Source organism: Physella acuta, unplaced genomic scaffold (genome assembly GCF_028476545.2).
Source record: "Physella acuta isolate Inbredline_101_S28 unplaced genomic scaffold, ASM2847654v3 ptg000456l, whole genome shotgun sequence".
NCBI lineage: Eukaryota > Metazoa > Mollusca > Gastropoda > Physidae > Physella > Physella acuta.
Window position 1 is genome coordinate 135,837 of NW_026731975.1, and position 25,631 is coordinate 161,467.

General features: G+C 39.2%; 1 protein-coding gene across 2 annotated transcripts in view; it reads right to left on the reverse strand.

Moving 5' to 3' along the window:
• The window catches only part of LOC131943448 (tyrosine-protein kinase RYK-like), an 83,518-nt gene that overhangs the window by 26,876 nt on the left and 31,011 nt on the right, over positions 1-25,631 (reverse strand). For both annotated transcript variants that reach the window (XM_059303590.1, XM_059303589.1), the window contains exons 2-4: positions 9,629-9,756; positions 9,005-9,104; positions 8,340-8,468 (exon numbers count right to left, since the gene is read on the reverse strand). In XM_059303590.1, coding sequence (XP_059159573.1) covers positions 8,340-8,468; positions 9,005-9,104; positions 9,629-9,756 — 357 coding nt within the window. The remainder of the gene's footprint in view (positions 1-8,339; positions 8,469-9,004; positions 9,105-9,628; positions 9,757-25,631) is intronic.

Consider the following 25,631-nt stretch of genomic DNA (forward strand, 5'->3'; position numbering starts at 1 on the left):
CAAACTATCTTCATCTCTATACCGATCCTCGGAAACTACTACACTAGCCTGAGAGAAAACAGAGACAGATTCTGGAAAGTCAAACAATCCACTAAGATGCGCCTCCTCCCATAGCCTAAGTAAATCCCGTTCCCTCCTGATCTCTAATAGTTTAACTTCATGTCCGAACAGTTTCTCTAAACTTTTAATGTTAATTTCCTTCCAAGATTCTGACATGAATATATCCCTCCTGATCTCTAACAACTTATCCTCTTTTTCTCTCGCGATCTCTAACAACTTAGCTTGAAACTTTCTCTCAATTTCTTCTACTCTAATACGTCCTATCTCATAATATTCTATAGAGTCTAGGCACTCCTCCTCTAATCTACCTGTATTCACTAACTCAACACAAATGTGATCTCGTAGAACTCTATCTCTATCCGACACATCAACCTCTAGTCCTAGCTCCTCAACTAGACGCAACAACTCTACGCGACAAAACCTGTCTAAAACTTCTAGAGTTGGACACTCAATAAAACTCATTACGTCCATGATTCACACTTACGGAACTTATTCAGCTAAATGGTGGCGGTTAACTACTAAAAATGTGGCTCACAACAAACAACTTTAACTTAAACATTAAAAGTAGGGCTATCACCTTTGACACTTGAAACAGGTAGACACCAGCTATACTGGGCCAACCAAACTAAGATATCCAGCTACACTGGATCACAAACGATTCACTCACGTATACTGGGAATTGACCCTCCAGCTATACTGAGCAAACCAAATAAAAATTACGAATTTATTCACGTACCTGGGAATGACCCTCCAGCTGTACTGAATAAACCCGAACACTCCACTTCCACTGGACCACACAAAAATATTCGAGTATACTGGGCATTAATCCCTCCAGCTATACTGAATCAACAAAAAAAAATTCCAGCTCTACTGGACCAACATAAAAATCAAGAAAAATAAACTCAGTGTCAATACAAAGGTGATAAGCTCGCTACTTACTCAATGTTTGGAAAACTCTCCTGATTCCGTGAACAACTTTACTCTCACTACTCATAAAACTTAAAACTAAAACACAAGCTCGTGAGCCCCCAACTGAACATGGCATCAAAAGAAACTATTCAACTCGTTGTCTGTCCTATCCCGGACTCTAGCCGCCAATTGTTACGTACCCCCTTCTCTAATCCTTTCGAACTAGTCAGGGGATCGTAAACAAGAAGAAGAAAAATAAAAATAAATAAAAGCCAACTTCAGTAATCTCTATTTATTCGCCACAAAATACAACATCTAACATTAACCCGCCACCACATGGAACACAATAGGAAAAATACACAACTATCTACAACAACTAAAGTACTTAGTACGACTACCCTACTTGTCCCTAACCGTCTAGCCTAGCCTAAGTCTAAAACATGTCGTGGCTTTCCACTAGCTCACAAAGACGACCCCATGTCTGTCTCCTCTAAACCTAGCTATCCGAGACGTCCGTCCGTCTCCGTGTGTGTGTCCCGAGTGTCTGTCGAGAGTGTCCCCCCAGTCTCCGGTCTACCCTCCTAAAGTACTCAAGTCGTCCCCCGCTAGTGTGGGAACCTTGTTAATCGAGCCTGACCCCCAGGTCGGGTCAGGTCAGGACATGACCGTCCATCTCGGCCCTGTGCGATCTGGAAGGTTTTCCCAGCCGTAAATCACGAGTTCTTGGCCACGTTAATAGCTCGGACCCCAAGACACCAGGTATGCACCGCCCACAGCGTGGTAACCAATCCGGTGTGGCCGTCACGGCCCAAAGGTTCTCACGGCCTATGCTGGCCAGTGCATTAACATGCCTAAGCATTTCATTTTAATTACCTGGCCCTCCTCGATGGGACCAAACCCAGGTAAAGTTCACTTGGGGTCGTAACAATATAAAATAAGGAAGAAAAAAAAAAAAGAAAAAAAAGTAAATAATTTTCTAGGTTTCAAAGCCTAAATCATAATATCAAAACGAAACTCGCTCCATCTGATTCTTATTATCAGAGTAATCAATTTTTTAGATAATTATTTTATTATGGAATATAATCAAAGAGATCACCACGCAGTTCCAACTGTTTATCCTCTGTGGTGAACCAAAATCTTTTTCGTTGAATAGGTTTGGAACTCACGAGAGACATCTCGCCATCTCGCGAGAGACATCTCACATGAACAGGGACGCCATTGAGTTAAAATTCGGCCGTGAGTACCCATCAGAGGACATCGGCTATTTGAGACGTCTGTCTCTGCTACTCCCTCCCCCCCCCCCCCCCAAAAAAAAAAAAAAAAAAAAAAACCTATTCAGCCCCAGGTCAACAGTAAAACACAGGAAAGCCAAGATCGATTAGCGTGTGGCGGCTGATATTTACAGTCGTCATCACACGATTTACCCACTTGTCTAGCCCATCCAGGGATTTTACAGTCCAGCGTCTTCCCGTACCGTCGCTATTAATTACGGTAGGCAGCGCTGTATGATTTAGCTGCCCTTTGTTTTGTTTCTCTCCCTTTGCTCCTACGATACGTTTATACTTGGTTTTAACATCGGGTTTTGTGGAAAATTTTCGGATGTAGTATTTAAGCGTGTATTCTCCTTTAGCTTTGTGGGGAGAAAAACATTACTATTAACTATTCACACACATTTTTTTTTAAATTTCCTACCTAATTATTAAAAAAATAAATTGAACCGCTGCTTTTTCTAAATAATTTTTACCGTAGTGCCATGAGATGTACTATAAATCAACATATTAGTGGATTTCCGGGAGAGAGGGGAAAGGGTAGTGTTCTATCGACAAATCGCGTTGATTTACCGTAGAGTTTCCGTGAAATAATTGAAACAAATCAAGAGCGAAAACAAAACGAATAATTTCTGTCCCTTTGGGTTATCTTGATCCTTTTTATCGCTATCTCAGAGACAAGGGTTCCCATGCCGTTTCCTTTTATTTATTGTTTTTACCTCCAAACACCTATAGCTAATCTTTTCTTTCATAAATATTGTCTAGTTTACTTTCCTTCACCCACTACACACAGAATATGTGTCTTTTACTGAATCATGTTCTTAGACTACCTGAATAGTAATACAAATTTAATTACTTTAATGACTTTTAATAGATTTATATGCATTTTATATTGTTTTTTTTTTTAATTTTAAACAGCAGTCTATCATAAAAACATTTTTTTAATATAGTAAAGTATTTAAATTACATTATCTCAAGATGAAAGCTCGTAACATTTGTTATTAATCTTAATACGCAAATCTTCAGACGAGCCCCTTTTAAGTTGGGATGCTATGGTGAGTGTGTGTTTTTAAATTTCAGGTTTGATTAAAAAAAATTTAAAGTAGAACCTCATGTTTAATATAGAAACGAAGCCACAAAATCTCTGATTAACACAGATAAACAAAGACCTATGATCTTTAACAAAGAAATGAAGACATATAATCTGTGATTTAACAAATAAAACGAAGACATAATCTTAGGATTAACAAACAAACGAAGAAATAATCTTAGGTTTAACAAAGAAACGAAGACTTATCTTTAAAAAAGAAAAGACAAAAAAAAAAATTCCTTCAGACTAGAACTTTTTGTCAGGTTGCGAATCTCGCAGTTTATGTGTCGTTGCCCATACATTTACCCAGCTATATGTGGTACCTAGCATGCATTGGATGTAACGTTGTGACTTTAAGGGGGAATATGGGGAGGGGATGGCTTCGTGACCATGTGTTACAAGAGGAAAAAAATGGGGGGGTAGAGAGAGGGGTATAAAATCGGTTAAAATAGCAAAATAATGATGAATGCCCCACCCCCCTAGGCTTGAGAGTATATTTTTGTATTATACACATCTTAAATGCTTTTTTTCTTCTACTTCTTCTTCGCCATTTTCAACTCCTAGTGGAGCATATGCCATTCACAACGTCCTTCCACGCTTTTCTGTTCTTTGTTGTTGTTTTTCTAAATCTTTCCAACACATAACAATAATGTTCAAGTCTTTTTTTTTTCAATTTCTTTACACCAGACGACACACAAATTGTGGTTCACCGTTGCAATATTTTGATAGTACTAAAGAAAAAAAGAGAAGGTGATTTATTCAAAAATATAGTGCCGTCATAAGTCGACACAAACTGTAGTTTGGGAACCGCTGTACTGGATCTCTTAGATGCTTTCACACATACGCATCTGCTTTTCGTTAGCCAACACGGCCAAGATTTGCTTCCCCTGAACTAATTGTCTGCCCCTGTCTTGTAAGCCTGTCAGATACCAGCCACATCGCAAGTGGCGGCATTGTGTCCCGCGTTGTAAGTGGCGGCATTGTGCCCCACGTTATAAGTGGCGGCAATGTGCCCAAGAGGCAGCTATGTGCCAATGTTGTAAGTAGTAGAATTATGCCCACCGAAAGCGGTGGCAATGTTCCCACACTGAAAGTAGCATCACTCTACCCACGGTGCATTTGCACATACAGCTGTTAGTAACGTGTTAACTTCTTGGCTATACTTTTTAAATAAGTTAAAATACACTTCTTTACCTAATCAAATAAAGCTTAGGCTACAATCGTTGTTTAAATTGAAAATTTAAAAAAAAAATCAACAGCATAACCCAGTTATTTATATACGCAGTGGTCTTGCATCAAAAGTCGAATAAATAAAAGTGATAATAATCTCCCTTGTGTAACTGACACTAAATTACCTCCTTGTGCGAAAAAAAAAACGTTTTTATTGTGAAATTAAATCCGTCTACCAAATCGTACTTTTTGTGGCTTTTTTTAAATTTACGAAAAAAAAATCATTTCTTTTAAACACCAACATTACGCAGTAAATAAACAAATGTTAAGCTTACTGTGAACTCTGGCAATAAAAGTAATACTATGCAGAAAATTTTATTACGTGGTTTGTAACACTGTTGCTGTGCGAGGCAGTGTGTATTTAATGTAAACAAAGAAGTACTATGAAAGTACCGTAACATACCACCTTGGTTTTGTTTTATACATATGCATTATGATGTCCAGTATTACGTGTAGACGCATTTTTTGTAATGAATACGGTTAAAGGTGTAAAAAAAAGTGTAGGTATTTAACATCACCTTGAGCGACGAAAATTGTTACTGATAACTATACATGTAAAATATTTTTAAAACCCGAATCTCATTGACATACTTAATTTTACTTAAATGCATTTACGTTAAACTACACCAATGTTTTTAAAAGATTAAATATTGAAAATGATTAACGTTTGTATTTCTTTGATTAGAAATAAAATGTTGTAATTAGGGGATTAGACATAGAATGATGTTACCCCCGTATGGTGTAAGTAGGGATTAGACATAGAATGATGTTACCCCAGTATGTTGTAAGTAGGGATTAGACATAGAATGATGTTACCCCAGTATGTTGTAAGTAGGGATTAGACATAGAATGATGTTACCCCAGTATGTTGTAAGTAGGGATTAGACATAGAATGATGTTACCCCAGTATGTTGTAAGTAGGGATTAGACATAGAATGATGTTACCCCAGTATGTTGTAAGTAGGGATTAGACATAGAATGATGTTACCCCGGATGTTGTAAGTAGGGATTAGACATAGAATGATGTTACCCCAGTATGTTGTAAGTAGGGATTAGACATAGAATGATGTTACCCCAGTATGTTGTAAGTAGGGATTAGACATAGAATGATGTTACCCCGGATGTTGTAAGTAGGGATTAGACATAGAATGATGTTACCCCAGTATGTTGTAAGTAGGGATTAGACATAGAATGATGTTACCCCAGTATGTTGTAAGTAGGGATTAGACATAGAATGATGTTACCCCAGTATGTTGTAAGTAGGGATTAGACATAGAATGATGTTACCCCGGATGTTGTGTTGGTCTGCGCATGTCAAGCTGTGAGTAAACATTTTCTGGAGTGAGGATGGGGGAACTAGGGGAGGGGGGGGGGGCTTTGAAAGGATCAGGAGGAGAGAGAGAAAGAAAAGAAAAAGGAAAGAAAGAAAGAAAAAAGGAAAGAATGTAACGATCTGAGCACAGGCAAGCTCCTGTCATCAGCCCGGTTGTCATCGCCATTTCGTTTGCTAAATGGAAGTCAACGAGAGAAACTGCTCATGGAAACAAGGAATCGCCGCGTTAATGACAGGGTTAGTACAGGATTTGCTTCCCCTTTTTTTTAAAGTCCATGGATTGTTTCCCTTTTCCTATGACGCTCCGTGCATTTATCATTAGAAGTTTGTGTTTTTAAAAAACAACGCACCTAAACGGGTATACTTTTCTCAGCTAACGTAATAGGTGTAAGATTTCATTGGACGATTTTTCAAGAACAGGACGAATGGGTGTAAGACTTGAAAAAAAAAATGTAGTACCTGAAGGGTTGTGCCATCGCTGGCAGTGATCTGCTATGGTGTTGATCGGCTGCCGGCCAAAGTGTGGTGTATGTATACACGACTGCTGTTTCTGTGTTCAGCGAGATGTGGCCGGGGTGTTTTGTTAAACTTGTGCCGGGACCTACAAGACAAGCCGCGGCGTGGACAGAAGGTGTTGACTATGGGGGGTGTTCAGCGGCGGAGATTTCATAACCCCCCTCGTGACGTGAGGTGCATTCGGTACCTTGACTTTGGTTGGGAGTCATCGCTTAAGGGGCCAAAAACATCACTATGTGCTTTTATAGGAGTAGGGGTCGGCGTGGTCGAGTCAGTAAAAGCTCATGGTTGCTAAACCAAAAAGGGTCGAGTTCGAACCCTCGGGCAGATGAGGCTCGTTAGCTGCGGACAGCCACTCTTCTAAGAGAGACAACTCCAAAATCAAACAACTGCTGCCTTGTAGTTTGTTCTTGGTTGGACAAAAACTATGGAAGCAAATCCAAAAAGAAAAGTAGGCGGAAATCGGAGTCAATGGCCTCAATGGCGCATAACCAGTTGATACGTATAGTTAATTGTGTTGGAGGGGATTCCTTCCAGCACTAATATTAATCACGAAAAAGAAGAGAAGAAGCTTTTATAGGAGTCATAGCTAAACTAGGGGCCAAGAACATCACGATGTGCTTTTATAGGAGTCATAAATAAACAAGGGACTAAATAATGTCAAATTGTGCTTTTCTAATAGTCATTGTTAAAATAGGGGCCAAAAACAACACGAAGTGCTTTTCTGGGAATAGCTAAACTAGAGACAGTCGAGGTGGGTCATTTTTTAAAATGAGTTTTTGGTAGTCTTCGCTAAACTAAAGCAAATATCAACATGATGTTCGTCAGTCACAAACAGGGACTGTCCATTTAATAGCTGACCACGCTGTTATTTTGAGTAAATTAACCTTTATGACGTAACATCAATGACCCCATCTTGACTTGTTGGCTATTTGTACAAAAACCCCTGGGACTATCATGAACATTATATTGTACACAGTGCATGCGTACAGTGTGCTGATGAGCTAGTGGGTGAGTCAATGTATGAGCCTCGAGGGCAATGCGTCGACAGGGTGATTTCCCAAAGCTTATTAGTATAAACATGGGACGGTGGGGGTCGAGTTGGGGAGTACTCAGGCTACAGGGTTCGAGTCCACCCGGCTATGATGGGTAGCCAACTCGAGAAAGATGAAAACGGATATGAATCAGTATAGTTCAAGCATTCTTTTCGGAATGTGGTGGGATGGGGGGGGGGGGGGGGAGGGAGGGTGACCCCCTGGACCAAAAAGAAAAATATATAATCTATATATAAAATATATAGGCCTTCTTTAACCAGTGAGCCCTTGTGCACAAGTCTCAAGAGCCCTTTTCCCACTCCCCTCCCCCGCCCTACCCCTACAAATATGTCTGAAAGAAACCCTTCTGGAGATAGGGCTGAATATACAATCTCCTCTATAGACTACGGCGAAGTCAAAGAAAGTGCCCTTAATCCATGTGTAAGAAAAAAAAGGATCGGGCATTTCTCACGTAGCCAATCCTAGACCTATTAAGGTTTTTAATCGGAAATTCGCCCTGCAAACTATGATCTACGAGCGCTAGACGGCTCCACATAAAGCGACATGTATGTTGAGAAGGTTCCTATTTAAACTTATGTATGAAATGGTGTGCCGGGTGACCTCTAACCCCGGTTTTGCTTTAAGTCTCAACAAAGGACACAAATGATCGGCACTCGAATTTTACTGAACAGACTTTGCCGAATCTTCCTTCAGGTATGTTAAGAAATGCAACAACAACAACAAAATTTAAAATAATAATAATAATATAAAAAAACTGAAATTATTAAGAAAAAAATATGATTGCACGTGAAAAAAATAAAGTGTGTATGAGTAAGCAATGATGAGAAAATTGTATAAGAACAAGAAGAAAAAACTGTAGTCAAATGCGATGAACTTACTTTTGAGACAAACTTTTTTCCTCTTGAAGTTGAGAGTGGTTGGCTCTGGTTTGGAGATGATGCTCATCTGAATGTTGATGTGGACCTCGGCGTTGATCTGACCACTGCACGGCAGGGCCACCGCAAACACTGTCAACAGTTAACAAAAGTAACAATCTCAAATTAGCACTTGTTATGGCGGACACTACAAATGGTGGTTATGGCGTGCTAAACCTGCGCTATTGCATACATTAAAAAATAAGTAAAGTAGATAGCTTAAGGTTCAGCTAGGGCAAGAGCTAGGGTTTGAGTTTGGGCTAGGTCTAGGGTTAGGGTTGGGGCTAGGGTTATGGTAAGGGTTAGGGTTAGTGTTAGGATCAGGGTTAGGCTTAAATCAATGTCTAAAGTTTGGGTTAATTTTAGAGTGAGGGGAATTCTTAGGTTTTTCGTCTTTGTTTTAAGGTTAGGATTAAGGTAGTACATAGGTATCTTGGCGGATGCGGGGGGGGGGGGGGGGTAAATTCCCCAGGAGGGGTGGGGGTAATTGACAGGGGGGGGGGTAATTGTTCCGGGGGGGTAAATACGGGGGGGGTGACCGGGGTGAACTGTCCGGGGGGGGGGGGGGGGTAATGTCTTGTAGCCGGTTAAGCACACCTTGGTATTCATATTCTAAAACTGCCACTCACCAGAAACCTGGTTGGGGACCTCGCCTTTATCCGAGATGTTGGCTGTCGGCATGTTCATGGCTCGGCGGTTGCTGATGTTGTAGCTCAGGCTGTACAACACCTAAGATGGAAGCAGAGACATCATCAAAATATCGGAAATCATCGAGTAGTAATCAAGACGTTTAAGTCATGGCTTTGTTATACTAAAACGTAGCATAAAGAAAAATTTCAAGTCGACGTTTACTGCAGTATCAGCAGATAAAGCAGACTTAGGACGATGAGCATATCCAAAACAATTCATCTCCTTATATTGCACTCTTTCAACAACAAAAAAGAACACATCACAAATAGGTTTGGTCTTAAAACGAATTAATATTAAAAAATAAATAACTATTTCGGAAAAAGAATTCTTATTATAATATATTGTCAAAGACTTTTAATATATAACAAAGACGCTTCTCCCCCCCCCCCCCTCCCAAATAAAAAAACAACTATAAAAGTAATTTTTTTTTAATGATTCGTAAAAATGTCCTCGTTATAAGTGTATGAAAGTGGACTTAAAACCTTTAAAACGTAGAACATTTTACGTTAAAGAGCAAAAAATCAGTGAATTCGTGCCTGAGTAGGTTGTATGAGAAAACTTACCGGAAAGTTTCCGAGACTTTGCCAGTTGAAGAAGATCTCGTCAATGTGTGACTGTAGAGGTAGGTCGAAGGACAGGGCGTACTGGTTGATGATGCCATTCCTCACGTAGTACAGCTCGTACTCCACACCTGGGGGGACACAAGGTAAAGGGTGGTTACAGGTTTGGTGGGGAAATATAGGTCCAATAAGGTTATAGGAGGGACGGTGTGGTCGAGTTGTAGAGCATTCGCATGCTAACCCGAAAGTTCGGATCCCTGGCTCGAGTCTGTAGGACGTCCCTCAATCCACCCCAGCTCTGCTGGTGTACTTGACTCACGTTAGGGAAAGTAACGGCGGCTGACCACAAGATCCTTTCATATGCCGAGGTCACTGAAACTGATGAACTCTACTTCACCTGACCCCGTGTGTCTTGAGCATGAACGCGTAAAGATGATGATGATGACAGAGAACTATATCTTAATTCTTATTCATGCTTTCTTATGTCTCTATATGGTGAGCGCTTTCTTGATATAAATACATCTTGGTCATGTGATAATTATAATTAACTCTGTGATCTCAATAACATCTTAATCCGAAACCGGGTACATTGTTCTACGGGAAGGAAATAAATTTAGAACCCCTGATCTCACGAGTGTCGCGAGGGTTTAAAACTAATTACAAATTACCAGAACAATTGGAAGGTTTACGGTACCGAGAAAGCCTGGCCCTCGAGAGCATGAAAGCCGAGAGTGGGTAACGAGGGCTGCCGAGTAGCCCGGCCATAAAGCAGCTGAACGTTCCACCATACTGACCCGGCCTGCACTCCGTTGACACGCCGTGTTTATTTACCAAACACGAGTATCTGGCACAACGCTTCTACTTGCCAGTATATCCCCCAGTATACCACAACTACTACTAGCTCATACCACTGTTGTGAGAAAACCGTTTAGTCTGTACGGGGCGGACGAGCACTATTTAAGCGCGCGCTGAGTTTTTTTTCAGCCATTGTTTACTGCCGACGCGCTGTAATAAAGATAATGGCGTACTACGTCACAGAAGGTAATTTGCTTTATGGCATTGTGTCATCTGGTTTATATTTTTTTGACAGCTGTCAATCTAAATATGACGGGTAATGTAAACTATACCACACAGGACGGTTTTAAAACAACCGAATGAAAACTGGCACACTGTTATAAAAAGTTCTTGTAGATAGCAATTAAAATAAAACAAGGGGTTTGGGGTTGATTAAGTAGGACTTGTCAGCATAGAGTAGTTTTACGATGGCGAAATGGCTTAAAGGTTAAGTTAAATGGCTCAAAGATTAAGTAAAATGGCTCATTGATTTAGTAAAATGGCTCAAAGATTAAGTAAAATGGGTCTAACGTTAAGTTAAATGGCTCAAAGATTTAGTAAAATGGCTCAAAGATTAAGTAAAATGGCTCTAACGTTGAGTAAAATGGCTTAAAGATTAAGTAAAATGGCTCTAACGTTAAGTAAAATGGCTCAAAGATTAAGTAAAATGGGTCTAACGTTAAGTTAAATGGCTCAAAGATTAAGTAAAATGGGTCTAACGTTAAGTAAAATGGCTTAAAGATTAAGTAAAATGACTCAAATATTCAGTTAAATGGCTCAAAGATTAATTAAAATGGCTCAAAGATTAAGTAAAATGGCTTAAAGCTGAAGTCAATGGCTAAAAAATTAAGTTAATTGGCTCAAAGATCAAGTTAAATTGTTTAAAGATTAAGTTAACTGTCTCAAAGATTATGTTATTAATGTGACTGGTGATTTTTATTTTTAAAACACCTCAAAGTGAAGACGGGATACCTTTGGCATTGAAATAACACTTTATCCCTTTATATCTACATTGCTGTTACAAAAGAAAGTGCAACGGGGAACCCAACCTTCTGTGTCGTGGTCGTACTTCCAATCAGTTTTTAAATATTTTTAAACACAATCTGTTTAAAGGCGAAACAAGTGCTTGGGTGATACAAAACGAAATGTGTTGCGAAATTTCACGAGAGAATTAAAAAATAAAGCGGAAATATGTCGATGTATGTATTATCTTTTTAACTTTTAACCTTAATCCCCGAGCACAGCATAAGAATTAGAGGGCTATTTTCGTCCAGCTTTCTTCACTCTTGCCAACTTAAACCCGTGGCTTTTGAGGTTCGGTTTTTAATGAATTTCTTTAACCGTAACGCTAACTTGAACAGCTTCTCTTACGTTTCGTACAATTTTTTTTTTGTTTTGTAAAAACTGCCATTATCTGACGTTCGCAATTTAATCTCTAGTCAGTAGTGCTGTTCGTCTTAACGAATATATATATATATATATATATATATATATATATATATATATATATATATATATATATATATATATATATATATATATATATATATATATATATATATATATATCCAGTTGGGATCAATTTTCAACAACCAAAACGTTTTTGTTTAGTTTTGATTGCATGTAGATCTATATCGATTCGCCATCATATTGATGTCTTTTTAAAATGTACCAATTGAAAACTGGGCAGCATTATTAAGACATTTAGAAAATAAAATATCCCTCCCCCCCTAAGCCGTACTATATTTGTGGTCACGGCTACTATAGATAGGAAGGAATCGTTGTAGCTTTTTACGCACTGTAGCTAAGTCCCAATACATTTTTTTCCCACCGGGTCGCATGTTCGGTGGCGTGCGAAAAGCATTGTGTTGGGTATTAGTCCAACATTCAACGGAAACAAAAACAAAAAATCATTGTCAACCCTAATCTAAGCTTGGCCCATTGTTGTTCTTAAGTGGCAAACGGTGTAGGCGTCCAACTCCCCCGCAGATTGAGTGCTGGTGTTTCCTTTTTTTTTCATGCCAAGGACCTAATCTATGGGTATCCCCGTGTCTAATCGCTGTTTAAGCGACTGGATTTTCTACGACAGTATTAATTAATAAGGTAAATGAGAAAGGGGAGGTAACATGAGAGAAAAGGGGAGGTAAATGATAGAGGAGAGGGGGGTAATTAAAAAGGGAGGCAACTGAGAAAGGGCGGTTCCTGTGAGGAAAAAAAAGGAGGGGAAGAGGTGTGAGAAGAAGTTGTAAACAGAGGATAGGTAAATACGAAAGAAAGATAGCTGAGCAGTTAAAGGTGGGGGTTGGGGCTTAATTATAAAGGGGAGATTAATTTTGAAAAAAAAAACAAGAGGGGGGGGGGGGGGGGGTAAGAATAAAAATGATAAATGGACCGGAACATTTAAAAAGTACATAGTAACAGATCAGCGAAATGGATAAATACAAATAGTAGCCGCATTGAGGTTAATGCAATCAGTAATAAAACATCACACGTCTTTTCTTTTGGATATCGTGGCATTTAAACCAGATGTGTTTTCACTGTCGGGTTAAGTCCAAAATTATGTCACTGTTTGTCTTTTTTTTGTCTAATCTTTAATCACACTCTCATGAGCTGACAAAGCCCTTGAGTCCAAACATCTATTGCACCTGAAATTGTCTTTTAACTTGTGCGGTAACTAACACTCCCTGTTTTATTACCAGTAACAGATCAAGTTATGTTTTATATAATTAAATGACAACCGTACCGCGCTAAGTTATGTGCGTGGTCATGTAATTACATATTGTGTGTCTGCGACCGTACCACATATTTAGGATTAACACAAGCTCGTTGTGCCGGGCTGGTTATTAATTTACATGTCCTATGCCCAGGGAGGGGGAGGGGTGGGGGTGGAATGTCCCGGCGACCGGGTGTGCCTGTAGATATGTCAGTGCCAAAGTGTTTGAGGAGACAGGCCAGGGATAATGTTACACATGGACAGGGTCGGGGGGATCAGCGAAAATGTGGAAATTGATAGTGTAGGGGGTGAGGGGGGGGGGGTGAGAACTATCACGGAGAATATGTAGGGTGGGGGGAGTGAAGGATACAGAGATTATTTACAACAGATGTGCTTGAGAGAAATAAAGTGGTTAGACGTGATGTTTTGTTTCCCGGCTGGTCAGTCCCCGAATGGAATAATTTATCTCGAGAATCGTTCTGTTCAACCGCGGAGGTTGGGAGGCTGTAAATAATAAACCAAGTTAGCGATGTACAATTTGCATACGTAATTGCAACAGATTATTGCGCAACGGGCATGAACGCGGATTTTCCTTTTTTTTAAATCCATTGCGAAAAAAAATGTCGATCTATTGGGGTGGGGTGGGGGGTGGAGTGAGGTCTATAACTTGGTTGTGTTTACAGAGAAAAAAACGTTAAGTTTCAAACTGCATTAATAAAAAATATATTACTATATTAAATCATGGAAAGTGTTTGTTTGGGAGGAACAGCCGCATTTTTTTAAATGAACAAAAACCTTTTTTCAGACACCGCGCTTGTTTGTTGTTTTTTTTTTTAGTTTGAATGAATGTTGAAAAAAAATAAGTTTAAGTTTTTTTTTTAAAAACTAACAGATGCTTAGTTATGGTTTGCGGGCCTGTACCGTTATCGCGTAGCACCTGTTGAATTTATACCCCCCCCCCCTCACCTCCGCCCAGTGTCCGTACACTCGTTCTAACCTCGGCATCGGACTGAGACAGATAGCCACGTACTCGCGCGCCTCCTGTACACGAGTTAGCCAGCGATCAATCCTGCCTGTTCTTTCAGGTGCGTTACATCGACGGTACCAGATTGGCGTTCTGCAATTCTGAGCCAGGTATTAAACGGTGACACTTTTATGGCCAGAACAAGTCCATTCGCGAGACAGCACTACGTAATAGCCTTAATGACCGTCGTGGTTCCGCGCGTTAATTGTAGATCCGTCTATAACTAAGGGGAGATAATGTGCGTGCACCGAGACTTTGTACAGACAACCGTGTTGAAGAGATAATTGGAGACACAGAAATGATCGTCCTATGAAGGAGTTTAAGACGGGCTTTAAGATATGTTGTAAAAACTTAAGTAGGAATTTAATTAAATTTAAGTAATGGAATCGGTAAATTATACAGTGTGGCATGAGTGTAGAAATAGAAAAAAAGGATACAATATATTGTGACATCTGTAGATTTACCTAACTAGTTTGATATTTAAAAATAAACAATAACCGTTATGTTGGGTTGGATGTTTACTTTCGAAAAAGTAATTTTTATTGAAAACAAATTAAAGGCGCTGAAGCTAAAGGAAATACGTCTTTTTACAAATAGTAATTACTGGCAATGAAATAAAATAGGGATTGGAAGCAGAATCCATTAATAAGACAAAAATTGTTTTAACATAGACAAAATACGTATACACGTGCATACATACAATATCTGCTTGCAGCGTGTATTGTGTTGTCTTTTAAAATAAAAAAAAAATGTTGCCGTTGCTTGCAGCAGATGTTTGAGTATGTTTAAAACTTCATGAATTATTAATGCAGCATTAGCAGGCCAGTTCAAGCAAATTTTAAATCCTGGCTACACCACATTGTATCGATTAAATACAAAGACAGACGACCCCCGTCTATAAATAAAACAACGGAGCCAGCGTTAGAACAATACACGAATTAGCAAATAGAACTCAAGTGTCTTAATGTAGCCGTAATAAAGTTTGCAATGTCTTAATGTAGCCGTAATAAAGTTTGCAATGTCTTAATGTAGCCAAAACATTAATGATTGAATGTAGTCGTAACAATGATTTTAATGTCTTAATGTAGCCGTACCAAAGATTTGTAAGGTCGTAATGTAGCCAAAGCAGAAATGTTTGAATGCAGTCGTAACAAAGATTTTAATGCCTTAATGTAGCCTTAACAAAAAATTGTCTTAATGTAGCAGTGACAAAGATGTGTAGTGTCTTAGTGTAGTCAAACATTTGCAATGTCTGAAAACAGCTGCACCATAGATGTGCAATGTCTTAACGTATCCTTAACAAAGATTCTCAATGTCTTAACGCAGACGTAACAAATATTTGTAATGTCTTAACGTAGCCTTAACAAAGATAAGCATTGTCTTAACGTAGCCTTAACAAAGATTCTCAATGTCTTAGCGTAGCCTTAACAAAGATTCTCAATGTCTTAACGTAGCCTTAACAAAGATTCTCAATGTCTTAGCGTAACCTCAACAAAGATTCTTAGTGTCTTAACGTAGCCTTAACAAAGATTTACCGAGGCAGCGCCCTCGGATCAATCACACAACTATCTCAGATCTAATACAAACAGGACACCCTACAGGAGCCTCGCTAAAACTCCTCCACTTGAACCGATCCCACTGTCGAGGGCGAAATCTTCAGAAAATGATCTGAGACTGTATCATAACGACCCCAGACAAGAAAACCAATTTTCCTTCCGTGTACTAAGAAATATATAAAATGGAAGATGGAACCCAAGACGGGTCTGATCGTTATTGATTGATTGCCATGTAACGACATGATGGGATCTGGATGTTGACGCAGCGCAAACAGGGACGTTGATGCGTCATCTACTGGCTGGTGGCTGACCTCTGAGGTCGGCTGCTAGCAAGCGTCACTCGCCAACAAAATCATTCATTTATATACGATCTTTACGAGATAAAAAAAGTATATCGATAAAAAAGATATAAAATAATGTCATCAGAAAAAAAGGAGTTATATCCATTTATATTTTTTATAATGCTTTCACCACGTAGAATGTATCCAAGACAATACAAATTCCAAGTTTTTATAGCAAACAGCTTGTAATAAAATTGTTAAGCGTGTATTAAATGTCATAACGTCACCTTATGTTATTTCCTACCGATGAAAAACAGGAATTATATCCAGTTATATCTTTCTTATGAATTTCACCACGTAAAACGTATCCAAAACAATACAAACTCCACGTTTTTATAGCTAACAGCTTGTCGTAAAATTGTTAACAGTGTATTAAATGTCATAACTTCACCTAATGTTACTCCCTACCGATGAAATAGACATCAGACATAAATCCTCCTATCCTCACCGACTGGCACCCCGCCTTAGCAACGGGTCATATCAGAAGATGTTATGGCTTATTAGAACTGCATATCAAGTTTTATTGCCGCTGTAGCGTAATAGTTTATAGGGGCATCGATCCAATTAACACAGGCGTGAGTTGTAGGAGATATTTACGGCCTTTTGTTGTTACGTTAGGCCGATGGACTGGTTGTGGAAAGGAAATTTATCAAGACAATTTTTTACACAATTTACTACTGTTAACATTTTAATTTTAGCTGCTTATTTAAGCTTAAAAGGAACATGTTTTATTCGACTTGAAATAAATTGAGGATTTTGTATCGACAGTAGATAAAGAACAGGATGCATTTCATAAATGTTTAGCGAGTCGACAATGCTCGGTATTGTTAAGTATATATTTTTTTAATTTACACCCTAGCATTATCTGATTTTAACCTTGGCCCAAACCTTAAATTGTAGTCAACTTAGATTGAAAGTTAAGGAGTCTCTGACTAAGCACTAAAATATTTTTAACAGTTACTTTCTGGCCAACGTTCCCTCTAAGAGGAAAATGTTCGAGTGCAATGTGTATTTTTTTCTAAAAGTCTTATGTATCTATTTTACAAAATGACTGCACGGCCGGGTCAAAACTAATGCGCGGCCGCGCAACCGCGCAGCTTAGAGGAAACATGGCTCTAATCCCATGTAACGGTTAAGTGCAGCAAACAAGTAAAGTTAACGCTTCTATAACGATGTGTCGATTTCACCGCTGACAACGTAACTGGATTATTCCTGTTAGGTGGATCAGTGTAAACTGTTTATATAAAACAACAGCCTATTGTGACCCCCCCCCCCCCAACCCCACACAAACTAAACGCCCCCCGCCCATATCCTATTACACGCGTTGCTCCCCCCTGGCCTTTAAAAAGCGCAAGCCGGATGCGGAGACGGACACAAATCAAGGCTTGTTTATAGCGGAGGGCCTTGACATGGGGCCCAGAGAATCAGACCCCGTTGGTTCTGGGTTGCTCAAGCATGGGATCAAGGCCATTAGTTGGAGCTGACGTAACGTATTACCCCACGGGCACTCAGTTTGCTACATTAATTTTCATCAACAAAAGAGATTTGACAAAAAAAATTGACAAGTACACTTTTTTCTTATAAAACTTCTGAAAATTGCAAACCGTTTGCAATATATTAATATGCTGATATTGATTTTTTTTCCGTTTCTCCTTATTACTTTGTTTTGTTTTGTAACAGTAAAACTATTTTTTTCCAGATTAATCGCCAATCCAAATATATAGATCAGTTTTATAAAGTCTGATAAAATCTTTTATTTTTATTTAGGTATTTAGCTATTTTATATTTTAAATTAGTTTTTTTTTCTTTAGTGTGTGTATGGTAAAAATAAAATATGCACTATCTTATCTTGCGTAACCCTACCCAGAAATATGTAGTCTTTACCAAAAGCCTAAGCTAAACCAAATGTAGAGTTATTTGAAAAATAAATACACCCCCCAACAATTAAAATTATATCTAACAATAAAATTTGATCCTGGCATTTCTGAACTGAATAAAAAACGTATTCAACAGTGGTGGCCTATTGTTTAAAACGTCTATGCAATTTGCATTCAACAAAAAATAATGTCAGCACAATATCCAATATGCATGACTTAATTTCCCGTGGCGTTGGGCGTTATCTGATTGAATAAAACACCCAGCGCGTCAGACGGGCTGACGATACACCAAAACAAATTTAGCTTCCGTTTTAAGTTGCAAATTATGATCGGGTTAGGTTGATCCCCCTTAAGACTGGATTTCGAGAACGATTTGATCTTTTCTGGCAAGTTTATACCCGCGTCGTTGGATGGTAGGGGGAGCAAATCCGATGTTGAGGCGCCGGGGATGAAAAGTTAAGCTCCCGCCTATTTACCTGCGGTGTTTGGGAGAATTAGCATAGATAAAGTAGGAAATCCATGGGACTTAGGGAATAATTTTGTTTTAATGCGCAATAATAGCGCGAGTTTCGTCTAACGTTTTGCTAAGTGGGGAGAAATTGACACACAGCTGAGGCAAGAATTCAAAAGAATAATTAGAGGTTTTTTTTGCACTGTTTTTCTTGTATTGTTTTTAATGGGAAGGGAGGGGGAATAGGTAATTTTAAAACTTAAAGGTAAAAACATCAAATAGAAATAATGTGCTTGTGTGACTACAGCATATGTGTGTCCAATATAATTCTTATCACCACCCCCACTACCCGCCCTCAATATTGTCGTGTGATCACCGCTTCCCATTAGGGGTGACAGATACATCAGGGGCGGCTGTACACAGCAGGGGCGGTTATAAGCCCTTATAAATGGTCCGACGCATCAGGGGCGGTTTTGGCTATCATGAAATGGTTGGGCCCATCATTTTCTATCTACCTGCATAGTATACTGAAAAAACTACTTCTTCAAGTTCTCAAATCTATAACAAAGGGCAAGCTAGACTTCTACGAAGGCAGACTATGTGTCACAAGTGATGGATGCTAGCTCTGTGAAGACCTCGTCAGCCGAACACGTCCCCGTTCCTGGAGCGTTACCACGGTGGTTCTGCGAATTCCCTGCGCAATATCATCTGGTATTATTCTTGGTGATTAGCGTGGGTCGGGGCGAGGAATTTGCCGGGGTTCCTGCCTGGGAACGCTGGCATGTGCTGCATGACATCCCTCGGCAGATGTCGCGTAGGGCCCCGCTGTTTCTCACAGTATGTAGTGTTCTCATCAGGGCGGTGACAGACACCTCGGGTGAAAGATCACGTGGGGGTTGTAGCACTAGCACGTAGGGGTTATAACAGTTCCACAATACAACATAACACGGGGAAGGTTAGTATTCGGGGGACAAAAAATTAAAATAACATTTAAAATGCACGTTGCATAATATGATAAGGTTATAAATTTTAAAATTTGATGACATTTTGAGTTGTGAATTTATATATGATCTCTGAATAAAAATGTATTTTGTGCATTGTCGAACCCCACCGTTTACATAATATACAAATACAATGATTCTACAATAGCTTGGTACTTTCGTAATTTTAAAACAATTTAATCAAAACAAGATTTTAAACGTCGCGCTACGAATCATGCGTTTGTATGAGGTGTGAATTTATACATGACTTGAGTTTAAATAAAATGTATTATATACATTGTCGATTCGTACCGTTTACATAATATACAAATACAAGATTCTACAATAGCTTGGTAGTTTCGTAATTTTAAAACAATTTAATTAAAACAAGATTTCAAACGCCGCGCTACGCACTATGTGTTTGTTCGCTTGTAGCTTTGAAACGTGCTGGCATTATGTGAGCTGTGCGCTCATATAAAGAAAAGTTAATTCAACTTCACTTGAAAGCCATAACGTCTATGTATACAGAGCCTTGTTCTTCCATTACACAGCCAACCGTAATGTCAATACCATTACTATAGTATGAATGGGGACCAGGGGAGAGAACACAAGCGCTTACACCATCTTGGGTACTCATGTGCAGTTCGCGTGCGCGCAACTTCCGGTTTGAGTACTTTAAAAAAAAATATTTGAGACAAAAGCTCAAATAGAAAGAAATAGTATTCACTGTTTACTGTAAAAAGTGAATTATGAAAAGTTCTTTTTAGAAAAACAGTCACGGCGGAGGTAAAAAAAAAATTAATTATAATATTTCTTTGTAGAACACAAGCGTCCCAAATTGAATGATGAATTGGAATCAATAATGCGGTATTGAAAAACAAGGCCCTTTCAACAATCGAAATCCGGACGGGAGCTAAAAATACCCGCACTCGGAGGCACTCAGACAAAAGGTGAAACTTGAAAATGTGTTTTGTCGTGGTGGAGAATTTCCACGAGGATTCTGCTTCGGCCACCGTCTCGTACCAGGAACCAAGACCTTTACCGCAGACATTCTCAGAATGTTCGGCTCAGTGCTGGTTCTCAAACAACTCTCAGGGGGTGTCTGGCACCGCTGACATTCTAAAAATATTTTACTCATACGGCGGTTCTCAAACACCACTCAACAGGGTCATTTTTGTTTCCATTAAAAAAAATTATTTTTAAAAATTCTTTGAAATCACGATTCAAAACACACTTCTTCTACTTCCCTTCATAAACTAAGCTCAAGCCTAGATAGATTCCTAATATTGTACACATACATCTCGCAGCTGCCAAGCCGTTGGCAGTCTGTTTACAGCACGAACACCGCAAACACATGAAAATAAAGCGGTCCCCCTGCTTCTAGTGCTACACGTGTAATGCTATAGCGGGTTTGTTTATAACGGCGCTCCAACACAAAGATGCCCGTAGCATCCCCCGATACTGCGCTGCCCTACAGAGAGGCGCTGGCTCTTCGTAGACTTTGAAGGGATGGAGACCAGTGTCAAGATTTCAACAATGATAAGGATTCCTGGCGACCGTCTGGAGGGGGTAGCGTCACATTTACCCAGGCGTTGGCTGAATTTTTTTTGTTTCGTCTCTCCTTGGGATTTTGCTAGAACAAATCGGTTCGTACTTTACATCGAGCTGTGGCATAACCTGGTAGAAATTCGACTTATGTGTGATTTACAAAAAAAGAGTGTTTGTGGGACAAATGACAAAGTGTCATGAACTCAAGTTACAAATAGATGAGGCGCCCACGTGAATTTTTTTTTAATCTGGGGAGACTACTCTATTATTAATGACTTAGGGATTAAGAAAATATTATAACAATTAAAGGATTTTTAAAATTATCAAATATTTTATAAAACCTAATTAAATATGAAACACTTTAACATTCTATAAAACCTAATTAAATAATGAAATAGTTTAATATTCTATAAATCCTAATTAAATATGAAATAGTTTAATATTTTATAAAACCTAATTAAATATTAGATGAGCTTCATTTGCATAAATGCATTAGATTTCTCAATAAAATAAATTTAATTTACTTGGCTGTTACATAATTCCAATGAGGCGGAGGTGCGTACACACTCCATTATGCTTTAGTGAAGGCACATATGAATGTGTCTTTTGGATCTAAAGTATAGTAGAAATATGCTAGTTTAAAATGCTACACGTATTCTTAAACGATTCCATTAAAATTCAGTGTTTTCTAAACTATTGCATGTCTCATGCCCTATTTATTTATGTTAGTTTTCTCTTAACACTTTGTTTATTCAACTAACAAACCGGCTGTGGTTTTAAAAAAAAAACCGACGGAAACTGAACTCATGCGTATTATATTATTGTTTTACACGTATTATCAAACGATTTCATTGAATCTCTGTGTATCAGGCCTACTGTATTCATATTAGCTATCTTTTAACACTTTTTAAAATTCAAGTAGAAAACCGGCAATGTGTGTTGTTTTTTTTTTAACCGGCAGAAACTGTACTGATCAGCTGTGACTTCCGGTCGGCATTTGTGCGAAGATTTATCTCTGTCTCACGAACACCAGCCCACTGAGACATGCACCCAAACCTGGCAGATAATCGCCGGCACATTTCCCTATTCCAGCAGCCAAACCGGCCGAACAAAGCGGATGATCCGGTTGGCTGGCATCTCACGCCGGCCCCAGGATAGACGACTGGGGGTTGTAAGTTATTTAAGGGGAGACTAGCGGGGCGACGCGTTACTACAACTAGCCAGGAACGATAACTGGGTTGGGGGGTGGGGGGCTTAATTTAAAAAGCATGCGTGGAGTAGACTCCATTAATAAGAGCTAATGTGAAACGTCACACTGAGCCTAGACACCCACATGACATTACATATTCGTTATTTTGTTTTCAAGAAGTACCACCGTGTGACGTTAGGTTAGGGGAGGGGGGGGGGGGGGGGAAGAAGAAGAAGACACAACATAAAAATATATTAATCTTCATAATCCTGTAGCTGTAAAACAACTGTGTCTTTGGTATGTTGAGTCTGAATTCACGCGTGGTAAATATTTAGTTAGGAAATGAAAATAAACGGAGAAAGAAAAAAAAATTGTAGGTTTGGAGAGTACGTACAAAACGTCACGGTGGGTGTTCTAGTACATGACGTCATGCACTTCTCTCGATGGATCCTATTGGCTGCTATATTTAGCGAATTGCTAGACATGTTGTATTCCATCACTCGTTTGAGTGGTTAAAGTTGTTTAGGAAATAACAAATTTGAACGGGTACCGGCCATATATTTCAAGTTAGAGGGGAGAGGAAGGGGGGAAAAAACTTCACCTTGCTATAATTTATCATACTTTCTCATCGTGTTTTGCTGTTTTGTTTACATATCTAAAACAAATTAAACTTCACACGGGTATTTTGTATTCAGGCTCAACACAAATCCAGAATGACAGGGAATGACAGATGCATGCAAGGAAAATAGCTTATGCTGGATATAATCTTGTCCATTCCTTACATACATTCAGCCCAATAGTTAATGTAAATTCTTTAACATTCACATCAGTGGCGTAGCTAGGAATTTTGGGCCCCCTATGCAAAAAGTGTTATTGGGCCCTCAGAGGCGTAGCGACCCTCCCCGGCGAATGAGGACAAACTTTCGATTTGCACCCCCCCCCCCCCCCCCCCAAGCTTTCGATTTGCCCCCCCCCCCCCTCAAACTTTCGAAAAAGGGCCCCTATTTGCCTTGGGCCCCTACGCTTTGCTTACGTTAGCTTTACGGTAGCTACGCCACTGATTTACATATGTTGAAAGTTTCACTAGTCAGTCTACCAAAAAAAAAAGAATATTCCTAAGACTTTTTTTTATTAAACTAAATTGACAAGAAGGAATGCTTGAGTTTGTAACGTAAGTCGTGCAGGGGCTGGGTACCCAGGATGCTACTACAGAACTTGGTTCATCTACATCAAAAGATGTGTTGGTTGTCACTCAAAGGCGATAACAAGGTAAACTGAATCCATTCACTTTGATTACCTCAACCCACCGCCTCCCAGCGCATAGATTTTTGTTTATTATAAGCTACTGTACAAGTCAGTATCCAAAACACTGATAATGAGAGTATTCATATAGACACATCAAGGGAGACCACGCAAGTAGACACACAAAGAGACGAAGAAAAACTTTAAAGTGTCAGACATCAAGTGACGAATAGATGACGAAGTAAGGGGTCATTCATTTATGCCTTCCACAATTTTTTTTTATTTTGGACCCCCCCCCCCTCCCGTCCACAAAAATCCACTTTTTTTCCTTATACAAGTCCATATGCGTCCACAAAAGTCAGTTTTTTCGGACCCCCCCCCCCCCCCCATGTGTGGACGTCATAAATGGATGACCCCTAATGAGAAGATGACATACAGGTAAAAAAAAAGAATAATAGAGACACAAACTAAAACCTTTAGAGACAAGAAAATTAAGAATCGAGGGATGCAAGGGAAGCATGGTGAAATGGTCATTTATCGCAGTATCCCTTGTGCGAAGATGCGTAATAAGTGCTAGATCTATAATCTTACCCGATAGAACAATCCCAAGTTCCACTACCTAGTGCCGTTTTGGAGATGAATTTCTAGACAATCTGTTCAATGTTTTTAAACAGTTCAGTTTTCAAGTTGAATTACTAGCCAATCTGTTTAATGTTTCTAAACCGTTCAATTTTCAGGTTAAGTTCCTAGACATAGCACCCATTTATTTAAATTCAAAGTTCCCAATCCGTTCTGTTGTTGCATTATATTTAAAGTTCCTAAACCGGTCTTAACCCAAGATAAACTCCTAGACATAGCACTCAAAATTTCGAAACTGTTCAGTTATGAAATTAAATTTCTTAACACAGCACCCATTCTGTCAACAATTCCTCCCTCGATGTAAAACAAACCCACCAAATTTAACAGCTAAGCACGCCTAGTGCATCTCATCTGTTCTCAAAACGTCGAGTCGTGTTATACGTCCCATGTTAAAAGCCTTCCCCCGTTCACACACCAAAACGGCAACAGAACAAAACGCCACGATCCAGGTACACAAAACGCCGAAGCCAGTCTCACCATTCGCCGGTGCGTACGGGATGCAAAGCCCCAGAACCGTCCACCATGTCATTGTTTAGATCTGATTCCCTCCCCTTACACAAATATATGACAACCTAGGTAAAAAGAATGGTAATTCTATCTCTTTTATCGTGCCGCGGCTTGAAATTGAATTCCAAATTGAAAATGTGTTTCGGCTCCCGGGGTGATCAATCTTTGAGCCATCCCCCCCTTCTGCTTATCTTACATCGGCCCCTACCGAGGTGACAAAAAAAGGCATCATCAGATTCCAGTGTTGAAGGTAAACCAAGCATGCCGACGTAGGTAACTCTGTGCTAACAAGAGGTTTTTATTTAACAACACACTGGAGCTAATTGTACACACACGCCATAACAAATAATGCAAATTACTTCATGTCGAGTTTCAAATTGTTAAAAAAAAAAAAAAAAGGTTCCGAGTGTTTTGTTCTGTGGAGTTGTTTCTTCAGATCGTGTAACAGTGATATCTCAGGCACGTCTAGACCCCGCCTACAACAATATGGGGGAAATCTCAAGATCCGGTTACATAACACAGAGAAGCAACAGGGTGAGAAGAGTTGCTCTTCCTCCCCGCCTCCCACCCCCGTAGAGAAGACGTATAAACTCCTGTTTTGGAGAACTAAAAGTGTGTGCATTTATTATGCATCCATCCATCTTTGTTGCTCTACATTTCATGGGGAGCTTTGGCCTGCTTTACCACATATTCTATTCAAACTTGCTTGCTGTCTTCTTCTTCCATATCTGGTCTCAAATCTACCGTCTGTTGCCACAATTTTGGAACGTTTACAATACTAAAAGTGTGCTATGGGCCAGTCTTGATAGTTGGTAAAACCCGGAATTACGTAGCTGATATAAACTATATATAGCTACTGCCAATGAGTTTCATTGTTTTATAGAAGAGCAACTTAAGTCGAGTGATTAAGTCTGAATTAGTTTGGTTATCATATTACATGGTCATGAGTAGACGACATAAAAATTGTGCTACTTAAGTCAGTAAAAAGATACCGCATTATAGCAATACTTTTTAATTCCTACTCACTTTTAATACATTATTTTACTAAATGTGTATACGTAGGATTTGAACAAACTATATATATTGTCAACGTAAAAGAAAAGTT